Source organism: Pelobates fuscus, chromosome 1, assembly GCF_036172605.1.
Source record: "Pelobates fuscus isolate aPelFus1 chromosome 1, aPelFus1.pri, whole genome shotgun sequence".
NCBI classification, from domain to species: Eukaryota; Metazoa; Chordata; class Amphibia; order Anura; family Pelobatidae; genus Pelobates; species Pelobates fuscus.
Genome location: NC_086317.1, coordinates 374,850,013 through 374,863,196, shown reverse-complemented (window position 1 = coordinate 374,863,196; position 13,184 = coordinate 374,850,013). Strand labels below are relative to the sequence as shown.

Sequence of the window (13,184 nt, the reverse complement as noted above, 5' to 3'; positions counted from 1 at the left end):
AATTTCTCACTTTAGTCACCATTATTTATACATTTACCTTTTTTAGCATGTATGTGCATTTTAGAATCTCATGCTGTACTATAATAAATTGATTTTACAGGAAATCAGACAGAATATCTGAAAGTTGTTGTTTGTTTGCAGGTATGTCTGCACATTTATTTCTCTCTGTGTTTCCTGTTACAATCAGGGATCCTCCCTCATGGGCTGTGGCTAAAGAAAGTCACAGGTCTGTCTGCAAAGATACTTGTTGAGATCCAAAGTATTTGGTTGTAGGTGGAGGTAAACATGTACAATAACCAGAGTCAAAGAACAAGTCCTGGAAGAGGAAGGGGAACACATTCTAGAAACCATGCAAATTATGCGAATGGAAGAAATGCTGGGATGGGACAGCAACAGGCTGACCTAAATGACAGCCATCAAGATTCAATGGATCTAACCCAAGCTGGCCAGCAGCAGGCTACCCCACAGCCATCTCGGGAGCCACAGCAGTAAGTACAGAAAATGCACTGCCTGTAGGTGGTCTTCAATGTGTCTGAATAAATCTGTAATCTGCAATCTATTGCTGGATCATATACAACGTTTCTCTCTAATTACTAGGGTTGTAAGGGTTAAACTAATTAGTCGGCAGAGATACTTGTTAAGAACTTTACAAAAAGAAAAGACATGTTTATTTATTAATGTTATTAATAGAAAGTGCCAGGCTTGCTGTGGTTTCGTTTCTCCCTTGTTTAGTGAGGTTTCAGTTTCGTTTACTCCTCTCTGTGCTGGGAATCCTGCAGTGAAAGCCTGCTAACATACTGCCAGGTATCACATTGTTACAATACAGTGCTGGATATTTAATAACTTAATGTCATTATAAGCACACTGTCACACTAACTGCATGGGAAACTGGGGGGCTTCCCAGCAACAGAGGATTTTAACCACAAGTAACAAACAAACAAGCAAGGATTAAAACAAAACAAACCAAAAAAATCCAGACAGACATTAACACTTCTAAAATGTGTTAAATGACACACTCTATTCTGATGTGCACATTAAGCTATTGAAGCTAAGTTATGTTTTCTGCAAATATGTGTGAGGATGTGGACATGACTGTCAGGGCTGTATTTTGTCTAATTATACATATTTATTTCAAAGAAAAGTATTTATAGAGGAAAAGTTAAGGGGAACTAGAGAAAATTGACATCATTTTACTTGACAAAACATCATTAAAAGAAATACAAAACAAAAAGTAAACAAATCAGTGAAAAATCTCTTTTCTAGTTCACTTTTTGTTTTGTATTCATTTGAATGCCTTTGCTTTCTACAGTTTTTTTTAATTATTTTTTTTCTACCAAAAGCTTTTTTTTTTTTGCTCGATTTATAAGTCGACCCTGATTATAAGACGATCCTCACAAATTTATGACTACCCTATGGGAAATATAATCAAAATCACTATAAACAAGCTCACACTGACACACAGTCAAGCTCAATATAGACAAGCTCACACAGACAAGCTCACTATACACATGTTCCCATTGAGGCACAGAGAAGCCTACTATACACAAGCTCACACTAATACACATACTAGCTCAATATGCACAAGCTCACATTAACACACACTATACACAAGCTCACACAGACACACAGACAAGCTCACTATACACAAGCTCACACAGACAAGCTCAATTGCATGTATACATACACTGGCACTCACCAGAAGCTGTTTAGAGAATAATCCCCAGCTTGATATTGACAAGATTATTGTGTCAGAATAGAGACGGCAGCTGGCGTCCAACGTGCTCCAGTAAAGCGCCTGTTGGGAAATATCCTCAAAGTTACCTGGTCTGCTGCCCTGCTCCACTGCCTTCCTTGGTTTCTCCCTTTCACACCTCCCCACATACATAGGGCGTAGCATATGGACGCTGCTTAATGGAATGGGATCAGATCCGGTCAGTTTGAAAGCATTGGGCGGGCAAAAAATCTAGTTAATCACTGTGCGAGTAATGACAGCACCACGGTCGGGCCTGGCTCCCATCATGAATTTTATTGTGTCTCTGGACATTTGACCAGTTTCGCCATCTGTTACTGGGTTTGACTGGGCGCCTCAGTCCAGCCGCCGAGACAGATCCAGACACCATCACAGTTGCGGGTTTTCCAGAGGCACCCCCAGGGAACTGAATGCACTGGCCCTGGGTGATCTAAAGGTATGATTAAAAGAAGACCTCGATTATTAGACAAGGTCGTTTTTTCTGAAGTTTTTTCTGGAAAAAAAACTCGTCTTATAATCGAGCAAGAAAGGTAGCTATTTAGAAAATACCACTGTAACATTCTCCAGCACATTGAAATTTAAAATAATGATTACTTGGTTAATTTACAGCAAGCATGTTAAACTTGCGGCCAACAAAGAATATCTATGCAGCCCGGCGAGCCTCGAGTTGACATGTTAAGGCAGAGTAGGCACCTGCTCTCCCCAAATTGCAGGTGCCTACACTGCTAAAATTTACCCAGCCGGGTGAAGAGGCAGGTGGATGCACGCGCCCTCTTTAGTGATACCGGGTGTGAAGAAACTACCCCTGTTATTCGGGTACTTTCAATTTTTCTGTTCGGTAGATAAAACTACCGAACACCGACCACCCCCCTGGCTCATTTACTTCAAAGACCTTTGTCAATTTAGTGCTCTCCCTGTATAGTCGAACGCCACGTGTAGGAGAGAACGGCGGCCATCTTGTTCGCACGAAAGGAGGCAGCGGTACTTTTTCATCGAGTGTCTGGAACCAAAATCGGACACTCGACTTCCCGAATGCAAGTCAAACTTTGCGAACGCCTGCTTCCTTTAACCAACCAGCCAGGAGAGCGCTATTCGGTAGTTTTATTCCCACGAACTAGGAGAACAAACGCTACTATGAGCCAGGGGGTACTGTTCGTGGGTTTGTTCCTCAAACTAAGACCTCAATGGAATTCCTAAATCCCTGAACTGATCTGGGTGATTTTTGGATATGTTGGTCACCCAGATCAGGGCTATTAGGGGATGTAACAATTGTGTGGATTTTGTGTGTTTTGGGGTACTTTTGGAGTTTTATGGAAAATGTGTTTTGTCTGCCTGGAGATAATTGAGTTATTACAGTATCTGACTCAATTATATCCCAGACAGAGAGGAAGGATTGTATGGTGTGTAGGGGAGTGTCATACTTTGTAACCTTGTTGTCATGGGTTTGTAACTTTGTGTTGTAGTCCCCCACAAGGTCCATGTGGGAGTGCCCCTTGTATGGGGACTTGCATAAAAGCCAAGTGTGGCACCATTAAAATTCAGTCCTGTTACACCCTTCATCTAATTTCGACTGATGTTTGGATACCCGTCTACTTTGCTGGGAGAATATACTTTGGAGGCTGTCATTTGTATGGAGAATCATTCGAACAAACACCCGAACTGTGAGCTATAATCACTCTGGCTCTAGCAGTTCGGGAGGAAATAGGCAAACGGGTATCTGTTATACCAGGGTTCCTTACACCGGGTGCCAGAATATGATGTAATTCCAACACCCAGCATCACTAAACTGCGCGTGAGGGAGCAGTGAGGAGCAGGAATGGAGACCCCAGTAGAGGCCCCACACCAGCTCCCAAAGGTAGGGAGCAATAAATAAAATGATGTGAGTGTGTGCCTGTCAGTGCCTGTGTGTCTGTCTTGTGTGTGTGTGTCTGTCAGTGTGTGTGTGTGTGTCTGTCAGTTAGTGTTTGTCTGTCAGGGAGTGTGTGTGTCAGTGAATTAGTATAGAGGGGGGGACTGGGATTTTGTATGGGGGGGACTGGAGTTTAGTAGAGGAGGGTGCTGGGGTTTAGAAGGGGAGGATGCCGTTTTTTCTTATACTGTACTTTTCAAAGCAAACCTATGTTTCTATGAAAATTTTAGTTTTTTTTTTTGTAGCCCACATAAACTTAAACCTTGTTTATTTGGCCCGTGCTAGCCTTTGAGTTTGACATGCTTGATTTACAGTATGTCAACATAAGAATATAAGTTTACCTGAGCCATGCTATTGAAGTGATCCTCGATTAGAGGCAGTGCTTACCAGACCAATTACTCTGCTTTGCCCTGCCTGGTCCAAAAAGATAATGGGGTATGTGCGATGGGCAAATCAATGTGATCTTTAGTCAGGTAAGCACTGCTGACACCTGAGGATCTGTTAAAGAGACACTATAGGCATCAAAACTACTTTAGCTTAATTAAGCAGTTTTGGTGTATTGATCATTCCTCTGCAGTCTCACTGTTCAATCCTTTGCCATGTAGGAGTTAAATCCCTTTGTTTTTGTGCAGCCCTAGTCACACCTCCCTTGCTAAACACTTCCTGTAATGAGTCATGTAATGCTTACACTTCCTAACTTGCAATTTCTGTTTAATTTAGCATGTCTTATCTCCTGTTCTGAATGGCCTACTAGACCCTGCTGGAGCCTCCTGTATTTAATTAAAGTTCAATATACAGAGCAGGAAATAACATTTTTTAAAGTAGGTTACCTCTGATTGAAATGAAAAAAAAAAAACACAGCCAGGGAAGGTGTGGTTAGGACTTAACAGTAACAAAAGTGATTTAACTCCTAAATGGCAGTGAATTGAGCAGTGATACTTCAGAGGACAACTAGGGTGTCCTTCAGTGCTTCTCCTATGATTTAGTGACAAGCACTGCAACCAGCGACCACGCTATTCTCTAACTACATTTAATTTCGCCTATATTCGGAGGCTTGGAGTGTGCCCATTTGAGCTATTATGCAGCGCACCAGTAGTTAGAATTTTTTCATTAGTTCCTCGCTACTCTGAGGATAGACATCTCTTCCAGGGGTGTTAGCTTTGAGGTGCCCTCGAAGGCACAGTTCTCCAGTGTAACGGCAGAGTAACTTGGTTACATAGGCAGTCCAGCCTTTCACCTAGCGATAATGACCTCCGATATTCACTATCTGTTTTGATATAACTAAGATACTCTTAACGACTAAGTGGGATTACTGTTAGGTGCCCATGAAGGCACGGGGACTAGCAATTTCCTCTCCTTATAAGACTAACTCCGCTCTAGTAACCATATTAAGCAAATCTATACCAAAGTATACTCATTATACTCTGTTTGTTCGAGCGGGTTGGGTGTTAGGTGCCCTTGAAGGCACGGGGAGTGGCGGTTCCTTTCACTAGACCGCTTATCAACTTGGCTTGGTTTCCGTACAAAGTTATTATACCTTAAGATATTTTGTCTGTTAAGTGGTAGTATCGCTAGGCGCCTTTGAAGGCACGGGGAGGAATCTCTCCTCTTCCTTAAAACCACGGCTTTGTGTACCGCACTTAACAAGTGCTCATGTGAGGAGTCCGTTAATGGTACAAACAGCCGATAATTTATGCGATATTTGACTACCTATGTCTTTAGGCTGCTGGTATCATATGGACAGTCCTACTACTGCCACTGTAACAATATACGCTTAAAACAGGAGGTCACTAAGTATCTTACAACTAGACCATTAATAAGTTACTAATCCAGCTACACTGTGACAGTTTTTATACAATCGTGACCGTTACTATCTTTCCGTGGGTACGGTGATAAAGTGCTTGTTTCCTCGGTCTATCCCTACCTATATATTCCTAATTCAGGACGGAACCTTATCATATGGGCCTACAATATACGTATTTTTCCATGTGTTACCGCAAGAAGGGTTTGAGGTCTTTCACACACCTACCCAGCGGCCTGGGGAAAACTCAATAGTCCTGATATTCCCTACTATATATAAATATATAGGTCCTGGAAGAGATTGTTTTCTTTTTTATTCATTTTTTTCACTTATTACACCTATGTTGGGATTTTAGGTTATCACTAATTTAGGTTTACATTTTTGTACACTAGCACGTTGTGGTTTTACATTTATGAATAAAATTTATTTATTTTTCTTTGCTTTATTTGCTGAGCATTTTACCTAAGGTAGACGTTGTCCTACAGTTGAATACTCTGTATATAGCTCACCTTAGTCCTCTCTGCATTTACGTATTTTTGAGCAATTACTCAATATACATAGGTACACTTTTGCCCTCCCTTGTTGCTGTGATACTTCAGAGGCATGATCTATACACCAACATTGCTTTATGAAGCTAAAGTTGGTTTGGTGACTATAGTGTCCCTTTAACCCCTTAAGGACCAAACTTCTGGAATAAAAGTGAATCATGACGTGTCACACACGTCATGTGTCCTTAAGGGGTTAATGAAGCTGTTTTGGTGTATGGTTCATGCCGGTGCAGTCTCACTGCTCAATAATCTGCCATTTAGGCGTTAAATCACTTTTGTTTTAGTTTATGCAGTCCTAGCTACACTTTCCCTGGCTGTGACTCACTACATTTTCAATCAGATCTTAAAGGAACGCTATAGTGTTATTGTGCTGGAGTACATGCTTTGATGACTGGCCCGCCTCTGAATGGAGCTTAATGGTATTTAAATTTACCTTTTCTCCATCACTACGCTGGACTCGACATGGCTGGCCCTGCCTCCATATCTGAGATTATCAATCAATCATCTTAGCCAATTGAATGCGGTACCATCTAAAGATATTGTAAGGCTATTGCGCATCTCTCTTTACATAGAGTGTTTAGGAAGGCTGTGCAAGTCACATGCAGGGAGGTGTGACCAGGGATGCATAAATTAAAAGATTTTCTAACTCCTAGATGGCAGAGAATTGAGCAGTGAGACTGCAGGGGCATGATGTATACACCAAAATTGTTTCATAAAGTGATTTTGGTGACTATAGTGTCCCTTTAACTGTCAGTACTAAGTGAGAGAATGCCAAGGGAGTTTACTATTTTACTTTAAATGAAGGCGCTAAGCACCATAACAAATTTAGAGTATTGTATTGGTTATAGACGAACAATTCTGCTTTAAAATTATATTAATAGTTGAGATATATTGTCACATAGTGTCCATTTAAAAACAAGTTACGGGGTTATTCACCAAAGTAAGAACATAAAGTGGATCTCGAATTTAACAGCAAAATGGGCAAACTGTAAAAATTATCTAAGTCAGTTGTATGTCCAGGTTGACTCCGTGGATTTAAAGGAATACTATAGCATTGAGAATACAAATATGTATTCCTAATGCTATAGTGCCCTAGTCACCATTTAGGTGACCGGAGCAGCATTGCCAGGGTTAAAAAAGGTAGTTTACTTACTGTTTCTCACTCACTCTCACCCTCTGAGACAATCAGAGTGAAATATCAGAGTTTAACTCAGTATGACAGTCATTCGAGGCAAATTAACTTGGCAATATTTTGATTGAGCAAACTCACAAAATCCATGTAAGTAGAAATATGTATATCAGAATAAACGGGAGCTTGGTCTCTAGCTCATATGTATTAGAACAGGAAGGCAGCCACAACACCCGAATCAGAGTCTCTCAACCAGTCCAAGAAAAAGTGCAAACAGATAAGAAGAGGGGCTAGCACCTTGATATACTTCTATTTTATAGTCTATTTATAGACTATTTTATAGTCTGCTACAGCAAACTATGATCGATGTGGTAATTTTCCTATATTAAAAAGTTTAATAAAAAAATATGTATGATATGGGCAAACTACATATTCATTTATTACCACCAACATATTTTTTTTTCCAGTACGGGTTGCTACGTGGTAATACCACCAAATGAATCAAGAAGAGAAAAACTTCAAAGAGGTAAGAAACATTTCATATTACCTTGACATGATTTGCTTCTCAGGGATTCGTTTATAATTCATATATATTTATTTTAATTGTTGTGAGGTGGGGAGGTTAGCAAAAAGCAAATAACGCCATTTGAATACAAGGTGAGTGCTGGTAAAGATTAAAATAACCATGCGTTTATGTAAGTATAAAATTGTAATTTTTTTTTTTTTTTGTGTGGGTTTTTTTTCTCCAAATTATTTTATTCATATTTGAATCTTGGAACCCCGGGACATCTTTCCTGTGTTACTTATAGGGTTATTCACAAAAGTGAGAATTCAACATGATTTTCAAATTTAAGTTCAAAACAGCTGAACTGTAACATTTCAGTCATCTGTATTTCTAAAACTGTCCTGGCTGTCCCCCTCTGATAGCGCTACTCCTGCTCCTGCCACTCCAGCTTCCTTATGTTTTGGTGGGCTACAATTCTCCCACACTCCCAGACTTAGTTGTAAAGGAGGCAGTGTAGGCATCCTTCTCTCCCCTCAATGTAGCTTTCAACCTATCTTCCTTGCTCCTGCCCTATCTTTTCCTTTCTTAGAAGTTCACATTGTCCGTCTATTTAAACTCACTTCTCTAAGAATTGACATAATTTATCGCCCCCTGCTCAACCCCTTCCCACACACCCCACTCATCCTAGGCTATTCATTGAACACTTTTCATTCTGGCTATCCAATTTCCTCATTACTTCAACTGCCCTGATGCATCTCGTCAGCTCTCTATAACCTCCTCCATTGGACTCACACAGTGGTGTAATTCAGCAACTCATACAGCAGGAAATACTCTTGACCACATCTTCACCAATCTCTGTACCACCTCTAATCTCTCCAATGTTCCATTTCCTCTATCTGATCACCATCTCCTGTCCATTGACATGGGCATACCCCGTAACCAAATTACACCACCCTCACCACATCAGTCTCGCAGAAACCTCAATTGTCTTGACCTACAGCAGTTCTCCACCAACCTCCAAAGTCTCCTTTCACCCATCTCAAACCTCACCTGCCCTAACACTGCAACCTCCCTCTACAACTCCACTCTCTCCTCTCAGCTAGACATCATGGCACCTACTACAGTTAAAGGCAGCAAGCGTTCCCAATTACAACCCTGGCACAGCAAGCTGACCCGTTACCTCCAAAAATGTTCCAGAACACTGAACGCTGCTGGAGAAAGTCTCACTCTGCATCTGACTTCCTCCATTAAACATTTATGCTGCGCTCCTACACTCTGGCTCTTTCCTCTTCAAAAGAAAACTACTTCAATTCACTCATAACCACACTCTCCTGCGAACCCAAACGACTATTTCATGCTTTTAACTCTCTTCTTGGGCCTGTTGTGCCTCCTCCTGCAACTGTCATCAAAACAACCCTAAGCCCTCAAAAAATACTATCCAAGCAACCTACGTTTCTACCCAACCCTTACCTTTTGTGTCACATTACCCCACTCCCTCTAGCATGTAAGCTCATTGAGCAGGGCCCTCAATCCCTCTGTTCCTGTGCATCCAACTCGTCTGGTTACAAATACGTGTCTGTTAGCCCACCCATTGTACAGCGCTATGGAACTTGTTGGCGCTTTATAAATAATAATAATTATTATTAATAATAAAACAGTCAAAAGTCATCTGTATTGTGAGTTCGGTTACTCTGGACTTATATTTGAAATTCACTTTGAATTCACCCTGTAACAGGATTATTTACTAAAGTGAGAATTCAAAGTGAATTTTTAGAGTGTAAAGATACATTTGTTCAATAGGAAGTCAGCAAGATATACAGTATTGTTAAAAAAAAATGTATATATAACAAAATGTATATATAAAAAGTTTACATTCAATTTTTTACATTTAATTGCATTCACTTGTTTGCATGTATCAGGGTACCTAAACTTGGGCAGATTATGTGAAGTTTGGTTTAGAAAAAAAAGACAAACGGGGTTATTTACTAAAGTCCAAGTGGCTCTGCATCGAATGGGGTAAAACCGCTCGGACTGAAAAATACGTACATGGTTAACGCTATTCAACTATGTCTGATTTTGCAATTCAGGCAACAATCGGGCCTGAATTTGGTCCAGAATTAAGCCAGACTGCATTCCACCATAAGGCTGCACTGCTAGTGTTAATACTAAAGTATCTTGAGGACATACCTAGTAATAATCTTGAAGAGATACCTACTGCCCTCCCTCCCTACCTCCCCCCCAGAGCTTCCATCCAAGGGCTCTCGAGACTTGGCTGTGAAATACTCAGCCAGGTACGGGCACCATTGTTCGGCTTAGAGTTAGCTGACACTCTAAGTCAGTCAGTAGCTCCCATTCATAAAACCAGCCTGTACCTTTTTCAAACCATTTTATGAATGGGTAGCTACTAATTGGATTTTAGCATCAGTTGACTCTAAGTCACTTGATGGTGTCCCTACCCAAAGGAAGGACACGGCACTCAAATGCAGTTTTTGGGGTTAAACTGTTTGTGAACGGTTTAACACCTAAAGGTAAGCCAGCTCCAGGGACCTCCTGGGATCAAAACAACTTAGTTTAGATGCAGAAACAGTATTTTTGCATATTTTCTAGTTTATTATTTATATAATTAACATTTTAAACAACTTTGGCTTGGAATTTTCTCTTCACTCATTTTTTTTGACTGATAAGCTCCAATTCAGTTATTTGGGGCTCTTGATGACAGAGACTGGTCACTGCCAACACCGTTATTGTCTTTTTTTTTCTTTGTATTTATTTTTGTATTTTAATATTACGTGGTACAATTATAAATCTGTAATGGTCTAATAGAACGGCTCACGTTTCCTGATCTGAAATTACAGAGGTGAATATCCAATTAGACTCTTAATAAAGTATGGTTATTGATTAAATATCTTCAGGGAAAGAGATTTAATAATTTTAATAATGCTAACAAAGAAATCTGGGCGCAGGATTTTTTTTTTTTTTTTGCAATTTGGCCTTAGATAATGTTCACACATAGCTTGAATAATTAATGCGCTTGGAAATCATGTAAACAGCACCCTACAGAGTACATTCACTGGATTGTTCATTAAAGAATAATTTCAGAATAAAGTAGACAATTTAGACAATATTTGCATCTCCCAGAGTAAGCCACAAAGCAAAACAGATTGAAAGCTACTCTTGATAATGCATTATGGCTGTTCAATTCCTGAGACACACATTTTTTGCTTATTTGGAAACCCACAATATTATATTTTTTATGGCTCTTTATTATGGTACATTACATATTACCTACAATGTCACAGGCAGCAATTTTGGATTCTTGAGTGAAGTAAAGGCAGTCATGAGAAATAAAACACAATTAAGATGTAAACTCATTTGTTTGGATGTTTCTGGGAAAATTAGCATTTTAGTATGCTAGAGATACCTGCAAAACACAGCATGAAGAAATAGCAAAAAATGATTCAAATTAGTTTTTGTCATCTGGTCCACTGGGGTCTAATTTTTCTATAAAGTGTAATAGAATATTGGAGTACATATCAGTATACCTAACTGTTGGTCTGTCTATTTGTGTGTCTGTATGTGTATCAATCTGTATCAACCCTGTGGTCTTTAGAAGAAAATTCTGTTTATTGCAGTAGTTATGGTGCTATGAGCTTTAGGATGCTGTCTCTCTGTTTGTCAAACTGCTTTGGTTTTGTTTGTCACAAAAGCAAGGCTAATCTGACACCAAAAACATGAGCCCTCTGCTTCAGACTAAAAATATTTCACTAATTTACCAGATGAGATATCTAGATCTTTTTCATTACCAAATACAATAACAAAAGCAGCGTATTATCATCTATATTAAACAGATTTATCTTACATTAAAATGATTACATACAGTCTCACATATAAAAGACTCAAAAGTGAGATGTGTGATTAAGCAAAAATTAAAAAAAAATTGCTTTCTGGTGCTTAACTATAGACAATGCTGCCGTGGATGCCTGATTTGTCTTGTCATCCTGTTTTTTTATCTTTATCTTATCTATCTCTGTAAAGTGCATTATTAAATCATCGGATATATGTCTGTCAAATGATCTTTATCTATATATAATGTGATGTGTCTATATATACACATAGCTGGGGACCGTGGTAATTCTTTTGACAATGATCCTCTCCCACTGTGTCAATCATTTTCTGTATCACAGGTAGGCAACCTTCGTCAACCCCAACAGCTTGTGGACTATTGTCTCCGATCATGCCCTTGCAGCCATAATCTAGCAAAGCATCAGGGGAGATATATTCTTCTTTCTTGTTGGATGGCTCACCTAGTAGCATATATTTTTTAGATCTTCTGTGTTGCTTAAAAATATAATGCAGTCAGACTTTCCTGGATTTTCTTAAAAACAGAATTATTTTTCTTGCTTTGCAAATACAAAGTCAGTACTTACAACGTCATTGATGTTAAATAGGTCAACAGCTGATGGTATAAGCTGACATTCAGACTGTGGAGACACTCTGCCTTTGATGTCCTGTGTCTCAAAGTCTGTGTCTCATTGTCTCCTCGTCTTTCTTACACAGATAATACATTCAATATATACACCACCAAAGCAAAATGGCTGTGTAAGCATTACAAAGTTAATGCTATTGATACAATATGATTGTTGGCAATCCAAATAACTCTCCTAGGTCATTCCATGTTCCATGGACACTCACAAACAGAAATGAGTCATCCAGTCATGTCATTTAAGATCAACCATGCCTTCCAAATGTAAGCTGTAAACATATCTATAATTTTTTTTTTTTAAATTAAAAAATAAACGTTTTTATTTGTAACTGAATTCCAGTGGCTAATCAAGAATTGGAAGAATGGGAACGCTTTAAGGAAGCTCGTAGACTTGGACCTGTAAAAATAACACCAGGAAAAGTTGGTGAGTAATTTATTACAAGAGCAGATAAAACCATTGTTATTTTGTTAAAATGGAAATGGCTAAAATTGTGCATATGTTTTAAAGGTTGTCTTTAAGTAGAAGTTATGTAAAAAAACAGAGTTTCAGTATTGAAACGTTTAAAAACAAATGGTGGAACACTACACTGAAATACTTATTTTTAAATGTATTGTTAACAAGAGACCTATGGCAAACAAAAAGAACAAGAGAAAAATATAGTGCAGTATCTTCTATACACAAATGGTGCCTAATGGTGAATATGGCTAACACTCACAAAATTAGAGCCAATAGTATAGAATCATAGAATGTGACGGCAGAGAAGAACCATTCGGCCCATCTAGTCTGCCCAATTTTCTAAATACTTTAATTAGTCCCTAGCCTTATCTTATAGTTAGGATAGCCTTATGCCTATTCCAAGCATGTATCACCTGGCTCATGGGTACAGCGCAGAAGCATAATTAGGGGGTATCTCAAACTCAAATACAGCTAAGGTTGTAAAAACACAAGATAAATGGTGTAAACATAAAAACAATAAATGTACTTTCCAAATGTTCAGAATATAACCCAAAATGCATTTCGTCTCTCATGGAGGCTTCTTCAGTTGGCGTTTGGCTGTA

The 13,184-nt window shown here is 39.1% G+C and overlaps 1 protein-coding gene across 1 annotated transcript in view; it reads left to right on the top strand.

The window, feature by feature from the left end:
- Positions 1-214: 214 nt before the first annotated feature.
- EPSTI1 (epithelial stromal interaction 1) overlaps positions 215-13,184 on the top strand; it is a 67,904-nt gene continuing 54,934 nt past the window's right edge. The window contains exons 1-3 of the mRNA XM_063444706.1: positions 215-488; positions 7,605-7,663; positions 12,466-12,549. Of these exons, the coding sequence (XP_063300776.1) occupies positions 286-488; positions 7,605-7,663; positions 12,466-12,549 (346 nt within the window). The 5' untranslated portion in view covers positions 215-285. The remainder of the gene's footprint in view (positions 489-7,604; positions 7,664-12,465; positions 12,550-13,184) is intronic.